Consider the following 23,969-nt stretch of genomic DNA (forward strand, 5'->3'; position numbering starts at 1 on the left):
ACGTGCGTGTAAACGAGAGTTCGTGTTTTGTGTGGCTGTAACCTATAAAAACAAAAAAACTGCAATTTCTATTAAAGTAACTACAAATATATCGTAAAAATGGTTAAAGTAAAGGCAAAAAGTTCTAAAAAGAAAGCAATAAAAGCTCAACCGACAAAAATGGAAGTAGAAACCGTTGTGTTACCTCCAGTGCGAATGTCGGATGATCCAACTCCTAAACAGGTACAACTAATTTTATTTGTGCCATTTTCAACCAAAAGGGTACTTATTGTCGGTTGTCAATAAGGCGCTATTTCCATACAGCTTCAATTCGAAATCAACCTTATCGACAAACGACAATGTGGTACCTTTTGGTTGAAAACGTCACATTTTGTTTTTTTGTCGTAGTTAAATAAATATAACGATATATTTGTTGGTTACTAGGTAAAATGGATCAACAGGCAGAGAGTATTGGTGTTCGCGGCTCGTGGTATTAACCACCGGCACCGTTATCTCATGGAGGATATTAAGAAGCTAATGCCTCACCACAAGACCGAGTCCAAAATGGAAAGGAGCAAGAATTTGTATGTGGTGAACGAGATCAGCGAAATGAAGAACTGTAATAAATGCATCCTGTTTGAAGGCAGAAAGATGAGGGATCTGTATTTGTGGATGGCTAACATTCCTAATGGGCCGAGTGTTAAGTTTTTAGTTGAAAACAGTGAGTATCATATCTTCATACATTGACATTGTATCAACAAATAGCAAATTATTCTACTCCACGGATTTATTAAAAAAACTGGCCAAGTTCGAGTCGGAGTCGCACACGAAGGGTTCCGTACTATTACGCAAAAAACGGCGAAAAAATCACGTTTGCTGTAATATTTATTCTATTCTGTTTTTAGTATTTGTTGTTATAGCGGTAACAGAAATACATCAACTGTGAAAATTTCAACTGTCTAGCTATCACGGTTCATGAGATACAGCCTGGTGACAGACAGACAGACGGACAGAGGAATCTTAGTTATAGGGTGCCGTTTTTTACCCTTTGGGTACGGAACCCTAAAAATCTAAGCAATGGCTTTTGTCATGTCAGTGATAAATAAGTTTTTTTGGCTACTCTAACGCGTAAATGCGTTAAAGAGTAGCCAATCAATACTTATGCATGCTTTCTTTTACAGTTTACACAATGGGTGAGCTCAAAATGACAGGAAACTGTCTAAGAGGATCCAGACCGCTTCTTTCTTTCGATCCCCAATTCACCAGGGATCCCCACTATGCCTTGCTGAAGGAACTACTAATCCAGATATTCGGGGTGCCCAACCATCATCCTAAAAGTCAACCGTTCTTTGATCATGTGTATACCTTCATGGTGCTCGACAACAGAATTTGGTTCAGAAATTACCAAATTTTATCTGAAGATGGCGCTTTGGCTGAAATTGGACCTAGATTTGTGTTGAACCCTGTAAGTAAAACCCGGATGTGTTCAGACAACCGGTGTAATTTTAAAATGTAATAAATAGAAAAGATAAGGTGACCAAGGCCCTCTAGTCATTTGAGTTAGATAAGGATGATTCCTAATTGCATTTTTATATCAGTGTCTTATGCTTTTGTATGTCTCACCTCACTATCCATAGACATACGCTGTTCAAGTTAAATTAACACATTCACTGCCAAACCCGCGGGTTCTCTGTTCTGTTGCTTTTCGCTACATACGGGTTTTCCCTTGTGTTACGGCTACGCTCGTAACGCGTAGCACGCGCTGGCACTGAATATGAGATATTGACGTGTGAATTTTAAGATATAACAAATGGCAGTTAAAATTGTGTTTCATTAAATTATAGGTTTCGATGCTGAGTGGGGAATTGGGGATCCTATTTTTGTGATTTTTTCCTGACATTTCTTTCTATTTTATTGACTCTTTTTAAAATATAAAACTATGAAAACGGATTATATCGCGTATACTGAATTTATAATACATCCCTACGTATGTATTACAAATTCGGGACGGGATGTATTATAAATTCAATATACGCGATATAATCCGTTTTCATCGTTTTATTTCATGAGTAACTATCGCGGTAACCGAAGACAATATTATGACTCCCTTTAATTCATTATTTACTGTAATTGTGCATGTTTAAGATAAATTGTATATTTATGATGATGCAAAAGCGATCCAACAGATCCTACTTGAATAATCTTAATATTTTATCTTAGTGTCTAATATTTTGTATTCTTTTTCTTCATGTACAAACAGCCACACTCCTAATTAAACTGTACACCAGTGGATCTTATTACAAAAGGCCACCGTTGTACAAATGTACAGTTAACAGTGTGGGCGATGGTACTATATTGTCGTGTCAAATAAAAATCCTCTCTTTCTTTCTTTCAATATTTCATACTCACAATATTATTGCAGGTAAAAATATTCTCCGGTTCATTCGGTGGAGTGACCATCTGGGAAAACCCTAAGTATGTGAGCCCTGCCAAGTTGAGGCAAGCTTTCTCCAAGAGAGCTGGCGATAAGTACGAAAGGCGGATTGAGAAGAAAGCGGTATATGAGGCCACGAAGCCCGAGACAGGGTATCCGGATATTGAAGATGCTGATTTCTTCAAGGGTGATGCTGTGGAGAAGGCTGAAGAAGTCGTTGTAAAAGGTAAGAATGATTAACCAGTGAATGTCTATCAAGGTCAGAGAGGGAAACGAGCGGCTTTTTAGCGGTGGGTTCGAGTGACTCTTAATTTTGTCTTTTTTGTTACTGAATGTCAAAAACATTTGTTGAATCAAATGCCAACATTGCCCAAAACTACGCCCGTAGACACTGCCCAGAATTTAGGTTGCTGCTAATTAAAAAAACTAAGTGCGAGTCGGACTCGCCCACCTAGGGTTCCGTACTTTTTAGTATTTGTTGTTATAGCGGCAACAGAAATACATTATCTGTGAAAATTTCAACTGTCTAGCTATCACGGTTCATGAGATACAGCCTGCTGACAGACAGACGGACAGCGGAGTCTTAGTAATAGGGTCCCGTTTTCACCCTTTGGGCACGGAACCCTAACTCCTAAGTGATGCACCCAACCAACTGTAATTATATTTAATTCTATTTTCTTAAGATATTAATGAATATATATTTTACAGAAGTAAAAGAAGAAGTGGACAGTGAGGAAGAGGTTCAGGTTAGACCTGCCGTCAAGAAATCTAAGAGCAAGCCGGACATGGCCATCAGACGGAAACAACTCAAAGCCAAAAGCAAGCTCATCTCCGACCAGATCAAGAAGAGGAAACAGTTCAAAAAGAAGAAGCCTAATAAAAAAATAAATACTTAATCAAATTTTGTATTCCATAATCAGGTTAAGATCAATGTGACCAAATCCGTCTGCGGGAAATTCCGTACACGAGCGTATTTTTCTTATTTTTAATCTGCTGACTGCTGAAACAAAAGCAAAAAGCTATCGCTGGTTTTTCGACGCCGTGTCAAACACAAAAGCTGTCACTCGGACACCACGTCACCGAAGTGTCGAAACTGAAATTGAACTTTAAGCATATGCGCGTAGGTCTATGTTGCTCTGTGGTGTGTGACGGTTTAATCCGTCTTTGGCGTTGGACCTGCAGTTCGGATATGTCCGTCGCGTCGAAGATTAACAATCGTGTTTAAATAACTATTTCAAACTTTAGGTACCTACGTCAAACGGTCTCTGAGAAAAACGCATTTAACTGATTTGCAAGACCGAAGTGATCCCATAAGTGTTCCGTTTGTCAAAACAAAGTTTTGCACGGAACACTAAAAACTAGCGTTCGTGTACGGAATTTCCCGGATTTGGGAGCTATAAGGATGCCTTATGTCAAAAATAAAAAAGTATTTCCACACAAAAGTAGTTTTATTTCGATTAGAGAAGCTACAATAAACAGGTACGGTTGGAAGAAAATGCGGGTTCTTAATAATAATACAACAAAATGTCCAAAAATATAAACTAGTCAAATTAAATAGTTGAGATCTACATTATTATTAGACTCGTATTAAACATGGACGGTCGTCAGTCATGACTTTACTATTATTTTGAGCCAGATCTAAGTAAAGTCCTTTGCACCGATATGAACATAACAAAATGTATGAGTGTGAATATAAACATCATTTTTTCATATAAATTTGACAGATGACATGGCAAATGCCATGCAGAGTTAGGATTTACCTACTGATAAAGTCAATAAATGAAATTTCATATTTTTTCTCCTGTACTTTTCATATTCTTTTCACCTCAGCAGCTCGAACAAGCCTACTTTCGTCACTCCCTGGAGTGAGGAAAGTGCGACTTTCCTCACTCCAGGGAGTGTAACAATGTAGCTTTTTAATTTAGTGAAGGCCAATGAACTTCATACTTTTATTACATTTTTTTTATGGTATGGTACGGTACGGTCCGGTCCGGTCCCGTCCCGTCCCGTATCGTATCGTATCGTACATATTATAATACTTTTTTTTCTGTTTATTCTGTGTTATTCGAAATACATTTTAACCTTTAATATGTTCTCACTACTGAGGTGAAAAATTATGTGTGCAACACGAGAGCAAAGTTATTTTACATCTCGTGTTTTTGAGTCCCTCGCTACGCTCAAGATTCTACCTTAGAACCTTTTGCTTTCTCGGGACTCATAATAAACACTTGCAAGAAAAACCAACTTTCCTCTCTTGTTGCACAAATAACTATTACAACATATATTATTTCTTTTACAATCTTGAACCGAAATTTCAATTATTATTCTCATGACACAATTTATTTAATTTAGTACTTAAAATTTCAAGTACAACCTTACAAATTCATTGTTCTTGCATTGATTTTTAAATATGGATTTAAAAATAGATTATTAATGATTTACTCTTAGGGCTAAACAACTATGTTAGAGTATTAAATTATTATATTTATAAAAATACTTCAAGAAAATAAATTGCAGTAATAAGACTCGTGGAAGTGAAAAACTTTGAATAGAATTAACAAAAGAAGAAGGAATTAATCAAAAGTTAGCATTGATTGGAGTATTTTTCCCTAATATTATTATTCTAGGTACTTTATATTAAAGCCTTACACATTATGTCTCAATTTAAAAGTCTGCCAATACAAGTTGTGTTTTGTAATACAAAAATAAAATTCACATTTATCAAAAATCGCATAAAAACGCTATAAAATACTAGCAACTTGTATAATAGATATCATCAAAACTTAATATTATCTTGCATTAAAGTAGCGCCAAGTATAAATACATTTTATTAGAATATGATTCTATAAGTAATACAGAATCTCAATAAAATTGTTAAATGATTTTTATAGTTTTACAAATTAGGGTGAATACTTTAAAAATAGATTGTGCTTACACCCATTAAATTTCATTAAAATACTAGTGATTTTAAAAACGTGTGCTATCACAAGATATCACCAAAATTAGACATGAGATTCAATATAGTTATTTTATTACTTTTAAACCATATAGATGGGCAAAAATAATCTTAATGTTAATAGTAAATTACGATACATGTGCGAAAACTAGGAAATTCGCAACGAGTGGTGATAAATTAAAACACTTACCTATTCGCATATGTATCGTACAAAGTTTTACAGTACATACTTTATCGCACTAGTGCGGTAAAGTAGCACCATATGTACTGTTTTTTTTTTGTAATCTTTGCTGGCCCGTAATACAGGGTCCACCAAGACCCTGGATAGACACTGTGAAGAAGGCCTGCCAGGGATCTACACAGGCGCCTATTATCAGAACGGCGGAAAAACGTGAAGAATGCCTTCGAATCGTGCCTTGGTGCACAAAATAACGACCTCACGTGGTCGCGACCCTCAGCCATGAGGAACCGAGGAAGAAAACAGGGTCGTCGGTGGCACTCGGGTTCTTCTACTTCAAAAATGACCGTTAATACTTGTTGTCGAGATTGCGCAACTCGTGGTCGGTGGTGTCGAGGTCGTCCGGCTTGTGACCGCCGAGCTCAGCCAGGCGGGAATTCTTCCAGCGACCTTCGCCGGCGTTCATGTTGCGGTCCTCACACACGCACATGAACAGCGTGTCCACTACCATCTGGGAGATAAAGAGGTTTTTGTCAAGGGTAAATATCACAGAAATAAATATACCATAGAAGACGCAAATGTAACTACTTCGCGTGTCCGAACCCCGACCGAGCGTCGAGGTTGACCGTCGCTCTTTACAGTCCACGCGCGTCAGTTGTTGCAGCCGGACGTCCGTGAAAACTTAAAAAATGCTTCGTTGCATGATAATTAACTGCAACAGCCCAAAAATTGCGAGAACCCAAAGGCAAGAACATATTTCCTATCACAGATAAGTCATTTTAAAATTATATTATGCGTAAATGTATGAAAAAGTCGGCACGCTTGGTTTCAATACAAATCGTGGTATTTGCGTCATCTGGCGTATATATTAGTTCTGCGGTGTATCATTGTTAGTCGGCTATAGATGACAAGCCCTTCAAAGAAAAACCGGCCAAGTGCGAGTCGGACTTGCGTTCCAAGGGCTCCGTACATTACGGTATTTTTAACAATGTATTTTTTTATGTGAAAGGTGAGTGAAATGTACCATTATCAACCAAAAGGGTACTTATTGTCGGTTGTCAATAAGGTGCTATTTCCATATAGCTTCATTTCGAAATCAACCTTATCGACAAGCGACAATGTGGTTGGTTGAAAATGCCACAAATGTCTTTAAAAAACTCGTAGGGGTCGGATCAAAACTAAATAAATAAGTCCGATTCACGCTTGACTGCACATTTCTAATAGATTTTCCTGTCAAATAAATTAAAATTGGAAAAATTATCTGTAAGCCAGCGAAGCATCGTTCGCAGCCATTTCTGCATGATACAAAATTAATTTAGGTTTTCCTGTCATCAGGTAAAGAACTACTTTGTATTTTTTTTTCAAAATTTTAGGCCCAGTAGTTTCGGAGATAAAGGGAGGGAATGTTAAGTTTTTGGCGGAGAAAATAGGCTGTATCAGACGGACAGACGCACGAGTGATCCTACAAGCATAGAGTAACTTATACTAGAGCGGTACTGTCATAGTAAATTTTGTAACCCCAGTAAATTCACTGCCATCTGTCGACACACTTTAAAACTAAAAATAAATATTTATAAAAATACGATAAAATGTATTTAAATATGGATAAATGATTTTTTTTATTTGCATTAATTATTTTTATGATTTTGACCCATGTTCTTTCACTGATATGTGTTAAAATTATAAATAACAAACGAAACCGTCAACGCCCTCTATACGAGTGTAGGCCAAAACTAGTGGCGCCCTCTGATCGAGAATCAAATTTTCGTGATTTTCGAGGCACGTTTTTTCCTTAGACTGTATCCATCTATTACGGAGTTATATCTATCTTTGCTACAAGGGTTCCGTTTTTTCTTTTTGAAGTACGGAACTCTAAAAAAAACAGACCTCGTATAAAGACAGGATGCAATGCGCAATGAAGAAGGAGTAGATGCAGATGAAGAGCGTGGGCACGGCGTAGAAGTGCAGGTCGGGGTTCCGCTTGACGAGCAGCAGCCCCGCCATGCCGGTGAGCGCCGTCACGATGCACTTGCCGAGGAACAGGATGAAGTCGCCCACGCTGTTGATCGTGCCCACTTGGAGCGCGTTGTTCACTATTGTGCTGAAGGCCTGAAATATACTTAGCTCTGTAAATTTTATTGAATATACGGTGGCAAAAATAAGTGCATTCCCGTTGCCAGGGAGGGTTTAGAATTATACTAAGCAACTTTTACTATGAGACCAACGTTGTAATCGCGAAAAAAAATTACCCTCCCATAAAAAAATGGTTCAGCCGAAATGTATGCAAAAGCCAAATTTTTTTCGCGTTTTCGGGGTTGGTGCCATAGTAAAAGTTGCTCAGTATAATCCTAAAACCGCCCTGGCAACGGGAATGCATTTATTTTTTAGCCACCGTGTATGTAAAGTGAGTTACAACTAGGGTTGCCAGACATACTATAATATATATATTGGTCAAACCAAATTGACAGTAAATAAGAACCAAAAAAACTATAATAAAATAAAAATAAAATAGCCTTTATTTACAACACAAAGAACAGTTTCACATTAACTCTCTACATACTTTATTTATTATCTCCCATTATTACTTGTTTATATTCTTTGTTTGCTTGCCCTTCGGCAAAGGCCTTCTTCCTTGTTTTTGCTTGTGTTTACTTTGTTGCGTTTATTTTGATTATGTAGTGGTGGAGGGTTATGGTCTGAAAAAAACTATACTCATCCTTTTTTTTGGGTGCTAGTACTAGTGTAAGACAAAGATAGTATGATTATCTCTGTCTGTTTTAAATGAGACAGTCCTTTGACAAACTAAAGATTCTACTATGTATAATTGGCCTCCGTATACTTTATGAAATACGAAACACATAAATTATGCTAAAAAACCTTTATTTTAAACTGAAACTAGAACAATATGTAAAAAATAAAGAAATACTTTATTTTTGTTGTGTGTGCTTTATTTTTTGATCCTTCAAACCGCCAAATACTATATCTCTCAAAAAAAATACTGGCAACCCTAGTTACAACACGATTAGTTACAAGCTTTCAGGTATATATGGTCAAAAGAAGTATATGTCGCATAAAGACATATCGGAGCGGCCGAGGTGCTCAAAAATATCTGAACGCGCACTCTTCACGCCTTGACAATAGAGGCGTGTACATTTATTTGTGAGCACCTTGGCCGCTCTTCGCGTAATCTTTTAAAATTATAATTTTAGTCTTGCAAAGTGGCAACGCTCTAGTTTGTATGCGTTGTGGTTAAGGTAGCGCACGAACTTCTTCAGATTTGGTTGCTTATCCTCTAGAGCCGACAGAACCCGTCGTCTAGAGCCGACAGAACCCCTGTCTAAAGCCCACAGAACCCCTGTCGTCTACAGCCCACAGACCCCCTGTCGTCTACAGCCCACAGAACCCCTGTCATCTAGAGCCGACAGTCTCCTATAACGTCAGTACAGGTAGTGTACCTTGCCAGCAGCTCTGCAGAAGTTGCAGCGCTCTATAGTGATGACAGTGTAGGCGTTGTGGTTCAGGTAGCGCATGAACTTCTCCAGGCAGTAGAAACAGCAGATGCCGCACTTTAGGCCGCATTTGGCGCATTCTGAGCCCTTGTCCGCGCTTGCCGACAATCTGGAAATGACAGAATTGTAAAAATATAATAGCTAGTACATTTTCCCCACTGTAGATTTTTGACGCAGGTTCAAACTGATTTACTTAGGGCCACTTGCGCTATTCAGTAACTCGGGGTTAACTGGTTAACCCTGGTTACCAATACAATTTGACACTGGGTTAACGGTTTAACCGGTTAACTCCGGGTTAGTGGGATGGTGCAATTGGCCCTTATAAACATTAATGTTACCGGCCGCAACTGTCGGACATAGTCGATAATGGGTACAGTACAGTTAAATTAATTTAGTAAATTAGTACTGATTAAGTAGAGATGTCTATTATTTATAGAAAACACAACGTTTGTAAGCAAAAATAAAAACATTAACTGATTCCGCCGAGACTCGTATGTTGTCGCGAATATCGCGAATCGGCTAATAGCTGCCAGCGTCATGGAGTAGATGGCGCTCGTAGTCACGTTTAAGTGAAATAACCGCTTCTAGGTTGTTGTGATTTTTAAGGGTAAAACAAGAGGGTATACGCGCGAACGACAGTAAGAAAAGGAGGTGGGGTGCGAACAAAGCTACGGAAACAGTGATATTTGCTTTAGGATCTAGTCAAGGACTTTCTTATGGTGTTATTAGAATAATGAGGTGTCTCTTGTAGATTGTGACTAACATTCATTGTGATATCAGTATTCAGTGTCAACAGTGATCCGAGGGAATTGTTCATGGCTAATGTAAGTGAAGTTCAATCATAATTATACGAAGGGATTCGTCCCAAGATATTAGTAATTTAGAATTATAGAACACATTGTAGTTACGAGAAAGTGTAACCACTCATCATATGAACTTAAGGTAAACTTAGTGTGCGGAAAGGGGTCGCTATAAGGGGAGGTTGGAGGCGACTATGAAGTCCAAGTAACCAGATGGATAATCAGGTGTAACTCATGTTATACGTAGGTTACAAAGTAGGACACCAGCAATGAATTATCGTCATCTCACTAACGTCCAGGCCTCGTATAGGTATGCAGTATGTTTACATATCGTTTTTCCAGTATCAGTAAAGGCATCAGCTCATTCAGTAAAAGCATCAGCTCATTCGATACGTTAATAAGTATAGTGAGCTTGACGACAGATGTAGTGTAAATATTCGTTGAGTCAAGTCACGCTTGAGGCAACGACAGTTTAAATTTTTCTTGTATTTCAACATACATGTTCATGCATTGCTAAAGGTATTATTATTGGATGTTTCTCGCCGTGGCAGAGTGGTGTCAGTGTTTGAATGGCCATAACCCATAAAGATTAATATAATATGTGTGTGTACTTACTTAGCATGCAGATAAGTGAGTATAAGCCTCGGTATCTTGAACAGCGTGATGAGAAAGGAGCCTTTAGCGACGGAGCCGAGGTGGTACTTCAGCAGCTTGCCGATAGAGTACAGTACGGGGGAGTGCGCGTTTTCACCGCTGAAAAATAACAAAAAAACGTTTATACAGCGAAGTGAGCTAAAGGAATAGGATTTACGTACACTGGCGATGGTCATTTTAGATATATAATTTAAAACCCCAGCTCGCACCAATTAGATATTGGAATTTAGGAATTAATTATGGTTCAATACCAGTTGGTATTGTACTTTACGAAAACGGAGTAAGAAAATCGGACCCTACTAGAATGGGCGTCTTCTAAAATAAATATTGAAAACCGGATTCTTTCAAATCTGGACATTCTTGGGCTCATTCTACTCAGAATGGCTGAGATACGCGTCATACTCGTGAACGGGTGCTGTTTGTGGAGACCGGTCTGTTTTAGTTTACACGGGCTTCATTTTACCTATGTAACTTTACTTTTGAGTGGCATTAACGCGAGGCACTTCATTCGGTTCTTGTCCGTTTGTCTGATTTAATATCTTGTCTTTTTATTAATTATATAACTCTGCACTCATGAGGGGCTGAGGCTGCACTCGAGGGGGTCCAGCTAAATGTGCCAACTTACCGGAAGTACCAGTGCGACACGGCCCCAGCGATGGTCATCTGCTGGCAGCCGAGGATGAACTCGCTGCCCCACACGAGGCAGATGAGACACATCCACCACATGCTCTGCACCCATGAGGGGCTGAACTCTATGGGGTCCGGACTAAATGCTGTAATGTGGGGGGAAATATTATTCATGGGAATCAAGGGTGACCTTAGATGTTCACCGTTAATTTTGTTCAAATCACCGATCCGATTAAGGTGCCTGGTTGGGCTTCATTCATTAATTACGTCACACGAATTTCGAGGTTTTTTGACCGCTCACCCCCTTCTTGTCACACTTGGTCACATTTGGCAAACCCCTCCCCCCCCCTGGTGTGACGTCACATTTTTTCAATGAAATCGGCAAATGGAATTAAGTATTATTAATATGTTATCAAAATATTTTTTGACAAGAGACATATTAGTAATTTTATAACCCAAAACAGATTAGGAAAGAAAATTAAACGATTGAAAACGATTATCGTTCCAAAAACTTGTTATTTAAATTGTACAGCGAATAAATAATTTAAATAAGTTAATGTGACGTCACAAAGTTTGTGACTCCCCCTCTTCCCCTTGTCACAACATGTCACATTTTCTTGACCCCCTCCCCCCCTAAACGTGTGATGTAATTAATGGATGATCCCTTGCTTAGCAAAGTTACAATCGTTTTTCTCGTGTATTTAGAACGAGCGGCGCGAGATAGACTATAGTCGAAACAGTGGCTCAGTCGCCCATATCGCCTCTCTCGTGTTGAAATTAGGTTGAGAGAGCCACTGTACCAGGCTTTTCTCTGCCGAGCCACTGTTCCCTCCTTGACCTTTTTTTTCTAATTTCTAACAATTATGACGTTTTCAACCAAAAGGTACCACATTGTCGCTTGTCGATAAGGTTGATTTCAAATTGAAGCTATATGGAAATAGCGCCCAATTGACAACCGACAATAAGTACCCTTTTGGTTGAGAATGGCACAATTAGAGTTCATAGAGTTTAGAGAGGGACGGGTAGTCTGTCTCCTGGGCGAAATCGAGATGCGGCCCTTCTGCGCTAAGCCTACAGTGACATAGTGCTTATGCTTACGTTTTGGTATAGCGCTTTGGTTGACATTTTGCGTCCTGACAGACGCGTTGTTGACCAGATTCGGCATCTGGGAGCCCAGGATGTAGTAGTTGTACTTGTACTGGATGCCGGGATACGTGACTGATTTAGTATAGTTATAAATACGCTCGAACCGACAAACGACGCTTATGCGTTACATGGCGACCCCGCTTGTTACACTTACATTTCGGTGTAGCGCTGCTATTGACGTTTTGCGTCCTGAAAGACGCGTTGTTGACCACATCTGGCAACTTGGAGCCGTTGATGAAGAAGTTAAACTTGTACGGGATGCCAGGATACGTGGCTGTTGCGAGGCAAGCCTGGAATTTGATGATATATTAACTTTTAATCTTTTGAACGCAATAGTAACTCACATGCGGTATTGAACCTTTAAGTCTAAGGAGAGACTTTGCCTCCTTGTGTGTGTTGGACCGCTTGTACAATGGGCTGTGCTCTGAAGAATTGTTGCCAACGGCCGCTTTCTATCACCGCACCGCTCGCCGTCGGCAGGGTGTTCATCCTCACTCCCTAGCACCTAAATGGTCGCGTACTGTGCGGTTTAAGAGGAATTTCCTCCCGCGGACGCTTCGGCTGTGGAATGAGCTGCCGAGGTTTTCCCGGGGGCTACAGTATGGGGTTTTTCAAAAAAGTAGGGTACAGTCAAGGGCATAAATATATATACATTCCCAAAGTTTCAAAAATATGTGTACGCTTTTACACCTTAGACAATAAAGTCATGTTCACATATTGAGCCATTTGTCTGGATCGATATTTTTGCTTTCGACTGTACAGGTTTTAAGGGTCGGCAACGCGCATGTCTCTGGTGTTGCAGGCGTCCACGGGTTACGGTGACTGCTTACCATCAGCCGGGCCGTATGCTTGTTTGCCACCGACGTGCTATTAAAAAAACCTTAGAATGTATATAGATTTATTTTACACTGGCATTTGTCGGCTATAGCCAAAGAAAAATTTACTCACCACGACAATAGACCAGAAGGCGAAAAAGAGCACAAGGAAGAAGAATGTGATGATCGGCTGGACAAATAAAGCTGGGATGGAGCCGAGACAGTGCGCGGTCTCACGGAACAGTTGAGCCAGGAATGATACGCGGGAACGCATCACGAATACTAACAGTAGTAAGATCACCTACAACAAAAAACATCGTTATAGTCGGATATAATTTTAATATTTAAGAGTGCGCGATTAAGTCCTTTTAAAGTAAATAATAAAAAAATAAATATTGACAGAAGCAAGTACAAAATAGGTTTAGAAGTCCCTGACTTCTGAGCTAGGTAAAAACCTGTGTCACAGAAGTCAGTGTCCTCTCCCACTCTCCCAGACAATGGAAACTGTATAGAAAACAGGAAATAATATATTATGGCTTATTAACTACATTTACATTTTCAATTTTTACTTTTTAAATTTAGAGTAAATAATTTTATTATAAGGATTGTGAAATAATGTAGTCACTGACAGACAATTAGACAGAGATAGGGACGGTTAAACCATAGTATAACCAGGGCAAAGTATGTTATCTTCATACAACGCACCGCGCGCGACTTGTAAATGTATGTGTGCGCCATAGTATCTATGCGTCGCCCGTTTCTCAGTGCGCCAGTAGGTGCCAGTAGAGATTTTGTTTGAGTGTGCGTGCGGCGACGCATAGATACTTATGCGCACACATACAAGTCGCGCGCGGTGCGTTTGTATGAAGATAACATACTTTGCCCTGGTTATACTATGGTTAAACTTTCGTATGCTTAGGCCGGGTTTCCTCCTACGCTGATGTCGGTCGAGCGTACCGTCGGAAGAAAAATCTGCCACGGACGTCAGCGTCCCTGTGCTGCCCATAGAACATTGTGTTAATTCTTGCGCTCGACCGACGTCAGCGACCGATGTCAGCGACCGATGTCAGCGTCCGATGTCAGCGTAGGAGGAAAGCGTGTAAATTTTTTTATTAAATAATCTCATTTATTCAGGGACCATAATTTTATATCCGCAACGCAGGCTTCGTCAGGTGAACACAAACTCACTATCCGCAACAGGCTTCGTCAACTTACTTACTCTAAAATTATGTACATTAAAAAACCCTACAAACAAAACACCCCCTCTAACTCGCCGCCAGCAGGCAGTGTGCCCAACAGGCTGGCTGCATTTCCCCGTTGAATAGCGATGCTAATTCTCTGGGCAAAATACTGGCCAGCCCTTTGGTCGCCCGTGGCATCCACCAAACGCGACGCCAAACCCTTATATAAGCGCCGGGCGCTGGGTCCCCACGGCCCTAACGTTTCGACCCCAAAAGGCTCAAATATGTAGCCACTGCCGAGCGTGCTGTACTTGCGCCGTTTGTTATCCTCGGCCGTTGAGGCCGCATGCCCAGCCCCAGTGCTGGTGCCCGGTAAGTGGGACGTGGCAAAAGTGTCTACGCACGTAGCGTCCCAAACCAGAGGCCGCCCCATACTCCAGGGCACCAGCGTCATGCCGTCGGGCCTCTTGCCGTCATCCCTCGCCAAACCAACAGGCTCCAGTATAGCCGGCACCTTTACGCTGACAAGAGCCCTTCGGATGACATCGTTTAAACTGGCATGACGAGGAATCCGACCAGCACTCCTGCTACAGGAGAGGCCATGATGACCCAGGCTGTCTACCATGGAACCACATTGACAGCGATGCGGGACATTAGTCACTGCCCCTACCCGCAAACTGGCAGCCAGACGAAAAGTGACATTATCGAGGAGCGTACCTATCAACGGAGAAGGTAGGGCCAGTAACCACTGGCCAGACTCCCATTCCAGGAGGAAATCAAGCCTTAGACACGGATCCGTGCGTGTGAATTTATTATAAATCTATTGTTTTAAATGACAAGTGACATTTTTTTGTACAATAAAGTGATTTACTACTACTACTACAAGTTTTTCAACGATAAAATTTGACAGGCCGCATACGAGGGGTTGTATAAGACAAAACTCTGAATTTATGGCGATGGAAATCACAGGTTTGTCTTTGCGACTCTCCCTCTGCCAATATTTTAACTCCGTGGTTGTAGTATATTTAAAAATTAAGATTTATTACCGATACCGAAACTTCTACAAACAACCAAAGAAACTTGGTCGAAGCCGAAACTTCGGCCGAAACATGTTTTTTTTATATATTGAAACCAAAACTTCGGTTGGCCAATAATTTAAAACAGATTAGTAGTATAGATAAAAATATGTTACTTACCGTAATAATAGTAGCAATGATCGAATACCAGAGGAACGCAGTCTCATTCTTAAGTGATTCCTAAAACAAGATATTAATATTATTCTGTTGCCCTTGTTAAAATAAATAACTAAGGCACAGAATTAGTAATATTATTATCATACAGAAACAGAACGGCCACGCACCGCCCCGCACCGATTCGAATTACCTCGCCCCGCGACAGCAGATTGACGATCTTTTGCAGACTGTTTTAAGCAACTTACTCACACAATGCATGCCGCGTATACAGACGTGCCGTTCACACATAGAAACAAAAGTGATTTTAGATTTATAGCGTGTCCGCCCTGTGACTAAGGGCCGGTTGCACCAACCACAGTCGACGGACTGATCAACGTCTCTCACCCGTTAACCTACAATAAAATTTAGCGAACACTAACGGTGACAGACGGTTTGGTGCAACCGACCCTAAGTATCTTCACTTTATTTCCCATTTCCTTAAGAGTTCGCAATTGCGTTGATTTCATGCATTATTTTATTTCGAGTTTAGACTAAACTGTTAGGTTTATAAAATTTAGAAGGTTTAGCAAACTATTAATAATCATAAGAAAAAAAAGCAATGAAAATTACAAAAAAAAACTTAGTAGAGGGTCACCCGTTGACCACGAACGCTGTAAAGAGTTCGAAACGTCGGGATGTATTATAAATTCAATAGATTAGATTAGATTAGATGATTTATTTCATGAAAGACAATTTACATAATAAGTTTGCATTAATGTCAAAAATATAAGAATTTCTATCATGATCGTCAAAATAAAAATAAAAATGAAAATAATAACAATACTAATGAAAATAAAATTATAGCTCCAATAAGGATTGTCAACACAATTACAATAAGAGTAAGTAGATAGATACTTACAAATCCAAAATATAAGTAAATTTACAATGTCAAAATTTACACTAAAACAATAAAAACACAACACACATGAACAATAATATACGCGATATAATCCGTTTTCATAGTTTTATTTTATTAGTAGAGGGTCATTATATTTCTACTAAGTAGGAGGTCGTGCGTGCAAAAGGTTGTAAAGAAACTAGCATAGAAGTACTATATCGTACTTTTTGTCTAAGAGAGCCCCCCACACTAGCGTCTCCCGAGCGTCGGCGTCTAGTCAACTCCATGGCTGCTATATACTCGACGCAACGTTGGCGCAACTGACCAAAATGGCGTCGCCGCCTAGTTGCGTCAACGTTGCGTCGAGCAGCAGCCATAGAGTTGATTAGACGCCGCGCCGACGCTCGGGAAATGCTAGCTACAGTCTGGCAAAAAAGAGTAGAAATTAAAAAGTGGCAACACAGTAGTGTCGTCAGTGTTGCCACTTTTTAATTTCTATACTCTTTTTTGCCAGAATGTAGTGTGGGGAGTCTCCAAATATAAACACAAGTGGCATAAATTACTTACTGTCAAATATATGGATCCTGTGAAGTTCTGGTTTCCATGCCTCAATTCGTAATATGTGTACCAAAGAAGAATAGTGCCAGCAACGCTTACTACTGATACGACTATCATGAAAATCCAAGATACTACGGTAGCTAGCAAGTGCAGTATGGAAACCATGATCAAGGAACATACTGGAAATTGAAAGAATTAGAAATCAGAGTGGGATCACTAACAGTTTTAAAATGGGATACATAATTAGGTTGGTTCTGCCTTTTCGGCGAAAATTGTATTGCCGAATTTAACTTGGCAACCAACTTTTCGCCAGTTTCATTTGGCCGAATTTCATTTCCCAACTTTACATAACCCAACCTAGTACGTCCTTTTCATTTCCCAACTATGGGGTTGGGAAATGAAATGGTTGCGAAATAATTATTTGGTAACGATTGGATTGTCAAATGAAACTTTGGCGAAAAGTTGGTTGCCAAGTGAAATTCGGCAATACAATTTTCGCCAAAAAGGAAGTACAGCAATTTAATTACGAGTATATGTATTAATTATAGTTACGTAATTTTTTCTATTTAGTGCAGTGTGAGAGAGATGGAAAAGAATACGTTACTAAGCTATAAAGATCGCTATTCAATTAATTTGATAATTAATATAAGTCTAGACCGAGAGTCCGTCTAATTACTTTGCACCGCTTTGAACAGAACAAAGTGAGGAGGTGTCATTATAAACGGCATATTTATATAGAAATTTACCATCAAAGATGACATTCCACACTGTCATTTCAAATTCCATGCAGAGGTTATCTTGGTTCGACTCTACTCTAGAGACACATCCCAAATTTTTTAAGGCCTCAAAATTTAGTTGGGGTAGTTTGTGTAAGCTAACTGCATATTTATTTTATTTTATTTTGGTACATAGAAAACCAACAGCGCTATACATATCCAAAAACTATAATAGAATTAGAAAGCCAATTATAGGTTTTCACTTATAGAAACTTATATACTGAAATAACAAAGCGTGGAAGTATCAATATACCTACTTTCATATTTTCATAGAAAGTTGACGTTCATGGTAGCACTTCCACACTCTGTCTGTTGAAGTCTGTGCAGCTAGAGTTAGCTTTAGCTTGATCCTACTCTACGGTCTACGCTACTTTGACGCAACCTAAATCTCATTACGTTTACGATTTGGCGTTGGTTTTAATGTTATACACGTCAACGCAATCGTTATCAGCAAATCAGCATAATTGCTGAACATGTCTGGGTCAACCAGTAGGTAACAAAGGTAAGTACAAAATTATCGACCGACTATCCAGAAATGGAACGTGAATTAATGTGATGGTTATCATTTATCATTTGGTTAACTATATTGATGTCACAACCATTACAAAAACAGGGTGCAACCCAAATAAAGTGAATACGCTCTTTTACTAATGGTAAAAACTAAGGGTGTTTAATGGCGTTTACATTAACCAAACAGGCATTTTTGTGATAGTTATAAGCCCTTTCCACAATGGGCCATCTACCAAGTACCTACGATAATAGGTATTTTGTTGCTACTATTGTCCCCTGGCTGACGGGACAGAATAACAACAAGAAATAGTTGAATCTATTTACACTTTTTATCTTAACCTACATATGGCAATCGGAATCTGACTGCTCTTGAAAATGACAAATGTTATGACCATTAAATGACAAACTTAATTAGATTTTCCCTCGTGCTCTTTACTCTTTGCACTAGCCGAGATGTTAATTATCAGTGACGCAAGTCTTTCTTTTTAGAGCCACCACACACTAGCGTCTCCCGAGCCAGGGGTGCGAAACTCCTAGCTTCTGGCAAACTCGGCTCCGTTCGGCTCAGCATTGCATGCTCCGAGCAATTAGCCTCATGCATGAAGTTTATATTTGAACGAAATATGTTTTATTCGGATGTTTGTTACCGTTATATCATGTTACAAATGCATTTCCGTCTTTAAATTACCATTTAATCACTTAAAATTATAAATAAAAAGTACAAAAATTTGCCCGCGAAACGCTCGAAACGCCACGTGACGTCACGCGTTCGACAGATTAGTGTCATTAGTAGCAAACGTCAGTTGGGCCGCGTTTCAACCGCTCAAAAATTTTCAACATTTTAAATATTTTTTAATAAAATAATGTTAAGGTTTACAAAAGTATTTTCATCATTTCCGGTGTTCCAACGATATAAATTATGAATCCAAAAATAAAAATAAATTCATGCATGGAGCTAATTATTAGGGTTGGCACAACTCAAGTTGTGACGTCAACGTCCCTTTGCGTGAACGACCACAGATAAGATAATGACCTGAGTTTTGACAAACCTAAATAGCCGAAAGGGATAGTGCCATATATTAGAAAGGGACATCATGATTCGACCCTGAACAGCTGTCAAACTTCGGTTTTGTAGGAAGTTTCCTTTCTGTACGGTAGTACTATTATTTATTCTGTGCCCGAGCGTCGGTGTCTAGTCGACTCTATGGCAACTGCTTGACGCAACGTTGGCGCAACTGCGCAGCGACGCCATTTTCCATAGCGCTGACTATATGATAGACGCCGACGCTTAAAAGACGCTAGTGTTTGTTGGACCTTAGAATGTATTACTGTATAGTGATACTAGCTTCTGCACCGCGACTTTGTCTACGTGGACTAATGATGATGATTAATTTACTGTAATTATAATTTGTATCTTCATGTCTAGACAGTAAAGTAGTTATTTGAACGGTTTTTCGTTACTTTCATTAGACAATAAATGTTGTTCTTGCTCTCAGACCTCTCAGTGTGGCCTTTGTATTGTTTAAGTCGCAAAATGTGTTTATTTTTACGTCTGCCGTTCTAGGGACCTTTACCTTACGCACACCGCTTGAAAAATTATAAAAGTATGCTTTTATCATTAAATTATTTATTATGATTAAAAATTTGCTAGTACAACATGAATAAAGACAACAATACTAACATTTTGCAATAAACACTGATAAAAGGAAGTTCTATAAAAATGTGTGTGTAGGTTCAAAGACAGTACAATAGACTGGTTTTCCGTAGTCAAGTTTAAATTGTTCCTTAGCAATTATAATCACTTACATTAGTCATTCATAAGGTTTTTTGTGAGTCATCAATAGTAAACAATGTGTCAAAGATTTTGATTTCTAAAAATAAGAACTTCTTTTATTCTTATGGCATTAAGTCCACCTTTTGTTAGATATTTTTAAGCAATAATGACAACATGAATAAATCTCAATTGGCCTATATTTAGTTCTTATAAAACTAGTATTTTACAGTGAATAAGTTTTAAATTGTAAAGTTTTAAATATTACCTTAATCTAAATATCAGAGCAATTTATTGTAGCAGTTATTATTATTATTAAAAATATTACTATTGAATAGTCTAAACTTACTGTGACTAAAGAAGTAATATGAGCATACTTTTTATTAGTATTAAATGCCGTTTACTATACATTTTTAAATATACTTAGTTATTGACAGGAAAACTGAAACCACTGAAACCAGGAATAACATTTGTTAATTACCTAATAAATTAAATAATTGAAATATAAGTTCCCTTGTTCATTAATTAATTAACATTTAAGTTTTAATACTTTTAATAAATTACCACTGTGGTGATGTCATGTCATACGGCATTAAATATGAGTCACCCCCTCCCTCAGAATTAGATCACTGTGTCAATTACGTACGATCCTAGTCGGATCGCATCTTACTAAAGACAATGGATTTTGAACCATAAAAACAGTAGTTAAATTTCATATTTATTTGGCAGCTCCTACTTAAATTGCGGGCGCGCGGGCGGCGTGTAGCTGTGCCGCGTGAGTGCCGCTCAAATGTGATATGATATGTACAGAGGCCCGTTTATCAAAAGCTTGTAGCTTTTACAAGTGGAAGTCCCTTTCTAACAAAAACTGTCAAAAAGGGACTTCCACTTGTATTACAAGCTACAAGATTTTGATAAACGGGCCCCTGGTCGAGCAAATCTTGTCAGTAGAAAAAGGCGGGAAATTAAAAAAATGTAGGCGCGAAGGGATATCGTCCCATAGACAATTTAAATTTCGCGCCTTTTTCTACTGACAAGATTTGCTTGACCAGCTATAACTACTGTGTATAAGTTAAAAACTGTAATAGATGTCATATATTAAAGAAAAAGTGACGAAGCCCTCCAGTGGTGAAGAAAGGATTACTGTGTATAAGGTTAAAATTTATTTGACTAATAAAATGGGCCTGGACTAGTAACTTGATGTGAATTGTACATTGCAGGAAATAAACAGTTAAACACCTACGTTTCTAGCTACTATTTACGCCTACTTGATAAATAAATGGGACTTGGGAGGCATGTTAATCAGTTAAAAATAGATGTCAATTAACACCATTGGTAAAGATCTGTTAGATCAATGTTTTTACTTGCTGCAAAGCTACAGTTTGTTGTTTTAATAAAAATAAATCTAACAGGTTTTCCAGTGTTCAGTCTGATGATCAAAACTTGGACATAAATATGTTGTCTGTTCGTTTAACCTTTCGTATGCCTCGTCTCGTATACATACCAGACAATTTGGACTTTAATTTACAAGTTCAAGGTTATTACTGAATGGTTCTAGAGAGGTTTATATATAGAAAGAGCTACTAAGCATAAGACCAATCCTTGGTATTACCAGGCAGTGGCAGATTTGCAGTCTTAGCCGCCCTAGGCCCCAAGCCCTGTAATACGTAGCTACCCCTTTCTCAGCACCTATCACACATATGGACTGCCACCCCCAATATTTGGTCGCCCTAGACCAAGGCCTACTGGGCCTTAGGGCAAATCTGCCACTGTTGCCACTTAAAAAATACACAAGTTCCTTTTCTGTTCTCAAAAGTTAAGGATACTGGAACCTAATTTCTGGGTGTGACTTATGTCAGGAAAAACTTGACCAGTTTTACACTGTACCAAAATTGTGGGCATTTTACCAATTTTCTTAATCTTCAAGAACTGAAAAGAAAAATTATGCCCTAAAATCTGTGTAACCTGCAGCTAAACTTCATTTTAATAAATAACATTTCACAAATACAAGGCTGCATTGTAATAATATGAAATTGAAAATAACTTACATAATGCAATGATGACGCATATTATCATTTCTTTCCATGACGAATACAAGTCCGTCAGCATCTGCTCTATCGTACCCCAACTGTTGAGCAAGTTGTACACATCTGTGGATACTCTCTCCGAAAACTCTTTGAAAGACTTCGGAATACATCTGTTCAGGAGAGGAAATGTTTCAACTACAGGTGTTACGGGGCATGGCCCTATCATGCTGTGCAGTCCATCGTCTTTTACCAGCTCATTCAACTTGGTATCATAAGTACACAGATTAGAACCCGTTTCACGATAAAATTCCTGTATAGCAGCCAAATCCTTCAATTTCTTATTAGGACATTGCTTTACGCAAATTTTTATAGATCTCCTCAGTTCCTTTATGTCCAGAAAAAATAAATAGGGCTTGTCTATTGTGCTGATTCCCGCTAAAGGATAGTTCATGAGCTTCTGGTTGGTTTTAACACCGCATGTGTTGCCGAATGAGTCAAACCCATTGATTATTCTTGCCGGATTCCCGTAAACGAACGATATAACTGCGATTACGAGCTACAAAGAGAAATCAAGTTGAAATTAGAAAAGTTAATAAGCGTGATAAAAATTATAAACAATATCAAAGTTTTTCACTTACCATAAGCACCCAAAATATAATATAGATCACCAACCAAATGACATCGGTGCAACTTTTCTTAGGAGTTTCATTTTGGGGTGAAATCTCACTTTGCGCGCAACCCATCTTTGCTCTTCACTTGACACTTACTCACAACACTGTACTAATTAAAATATATTGAGTTTTTTAGATTAATTTACAATCATAACAAGTTTATCCATAATTCTCCCAGTAACAAACAGAATAGGCCGAGCCGCGGCCGGGTACGACAACAATATTACTTAAGTGTCTGTACTAAATAAAATTAAACAAACCGAACAAACGAAAAAAAGTTACGCGTGGGGTTGAGGCTTTGAGCCGTTTATAGGTTTATAGTTTATAGCTGCTCAGCGGCGAGCGGCATAGCGGCGAGCGGCGACTCGACGAGTTCGGTCGTCGGTCGGCTTCGGTTCGAGTGTGTGCTGGGGTGAGGTGAAGTGGGGGATAGAGGATATTTGAAATGAAAGCAGTTGAAGATTTGACCGAACGAGATGCTCTTATGGAACTTCCAGTTGGAGTAGCAGAGAAAGCGCTATTATTGTTTGTCTTTGTCATAGTCTCACTTTTCCTTTCTGCCTACTTCTAAAAAGACCTAAGTGACGTAGAAGTTTTTTGTTCCCACCGTTTTTATGGTGGGTAACAATGAGACCGACCAAATTGTTTTTGGTAGTAGGTTGTTTTTGGTCACTTAATTATACATGCGTGTTTTTGGTCTAAAATTCATACCACACCATCGCACCGCACTAAGGTCATTGTGCGAAGCTGCTTAATGTATAGCTGCGTCCCTGTCGTAAAGCATCTCCAGACTACGCGACGCGAAGCCGCGAACGCGAGTGTGAAATCGATTTCGCTGATTAGCGAACTAGACTCCACACTCGCGCGTGCGCGGCTTCGCGCCGCGATTCGCGCACAAGTGTGGAGGGCCCTTCACTGAGGCGCTTAATGCCCAGCCACAGTAGATACAAACAGATGTTCTTATTGAGATTGGATTTGTTTTCACATAAGATTAAGATTTATTTATTTTATAATATTAAATGACAATGATTAAGTATTTATAGTTTGTCAAAGGACTATCTCATTTCAAAAATAGGCAGATAATCATACTGTCTTTGTCTTACACTAGTACTAGCAGCACTAAAAGGATGAGTATAGTTTTTTTTGTTCTTATTTACTGACAATTTGGTTTGACCAACTATATTCAAGAACATTGTTAAACTGAAAAAATCATTTTTTTTTGTTGAATTGATTAAACCCCTTTTTTCTCACATAATAATGAAAATTATACCTATGAAAATTATATGTATAATGATGTATAATTAGCA

The 23,969-nt window shown here is 38.8% G+C and overlaps 2 protein-coding genes across 2 annotated transcripts; one reads left to right on the forward strand and one right to left on the reverse strand.

The window, feature by feature from the left end:
• Nucleotides 1-4: 4 nt before the first annotated feature.
• Nucleotides 5-3,847, forward strand: LOC134742882 (ribosome biogenesis protein BRX1 homolog). The gene is made up of 5 exons (XM_063676069.1): nt 5-222; nt 424-700; nt 1,161-1,444; nt 2,402-2,639; nt 3,122-3,847. The coding sequence occupies exons 1-5, from the start codon at nt 100-102 to the stop codon at nt 3,307-3,309; spliced, it is 1,110 nt and encodes a 369-aa protein (XP_063532139.1). The 5' UTR covers nt 5-99; the 3' UTR covers nt 3,310-3,847.
• A 545-nt stretch (nt 3,848-4,392) lies between these two features.
• Nucleotides 4,393-22,992, reverse strand: LOC134742881 (choline transporter-like 1). The gene is made up of 11 exons (XM_063676068.1): nt 22,630-22,992; nt 22,013-22,547; nt 16,917-17,086; nt 15,476-15,535; nt 13,232-13,399; nt 12,438-12,573; nt 11,136-11,283; nt 10,472-10,609; nt 9,003-9,165; nt 7,435-7,656; nt 4,393-6,058 (listed from the first exon to the last, which is right to left on the reverse strand). Exons 1-11 carry the CDS (start codon nt 22,732-22,734, stop codon nt 5,897-5,899), a joined length of 2,007 nt encoding a protein of 668 aa, XP_063532138.1. The 5' UTR covers nt 22,735-22,992; the 3' UTR covers nt 4,393-5,896.
• Between the last annotated feature and the right edge of the window lie 977 nt (nt 22,993-23,969).

Source organism: Cydia strobilella, chromosome 7, assembly GCF_947568885.1.
Source record: "Cydia strobilella chromosome 7, ilCydStro3.1, whole genome shotgun sequence".
NCBI classification, from domain to species: domain Eukaryota; kingdom Metazoa; phylum Arthropoda; class Insecta; order Lepidoptera; family Tortricidae; genus Cydia; species Cydia strobilella.

What these genes read in the sequence shown, in the direction of transcription:
- LOC134742881 (XM_063676068.1), bottom strand. Translation starts at nt 22,734, where the DNA reads ATGGGTTGCGCGCAAAGTGAGATTTCACCCCAAAATGAAACTCCTAAG. An exon ending in TTATATTTTGGGTGCTTATG is followed by an intron (nt 22,548 to 22,629) that starts GTAAGTGAAAAA and finishes TTCTCTTTGTAG; the next exon opens with CTCGTAATCGCAGTTATATC. An exon ending in ATGCGTCATCATTGCATTAT is followed by an intron (nt 17,087 to 22,012) that starts GTAAGTTATTTT and finishes TTCAATTTCCAG; the next exon opens with TATGTTCCTTGATCATGGTT.
- LOC134742882 (XM_063676069.1), top strand. Translation starts at nt 100, where the DNA reads ATGGTTAAAGTAAAGGCAAAAAGTTCTAAAAAGAAAGCAATAAAAGCT. An exon ending in ATGATCCAACTCCTAAACAG is followed by an intron (nt 223 to 423) that starts GTACAACTAATT and finishes GTTGGTTACTAG; the next exon opens with GTAAAATGGATCAACAGGCA. An exon ending in CTAGATTTGTGTTGAACCCT is followed by an intron (nt 1,445 to 2,401) that starts GTAAGTAAAACC and finishes ATATTATTGCAG; the next exon opens with GTAAAAATATTCTCCGGTTC.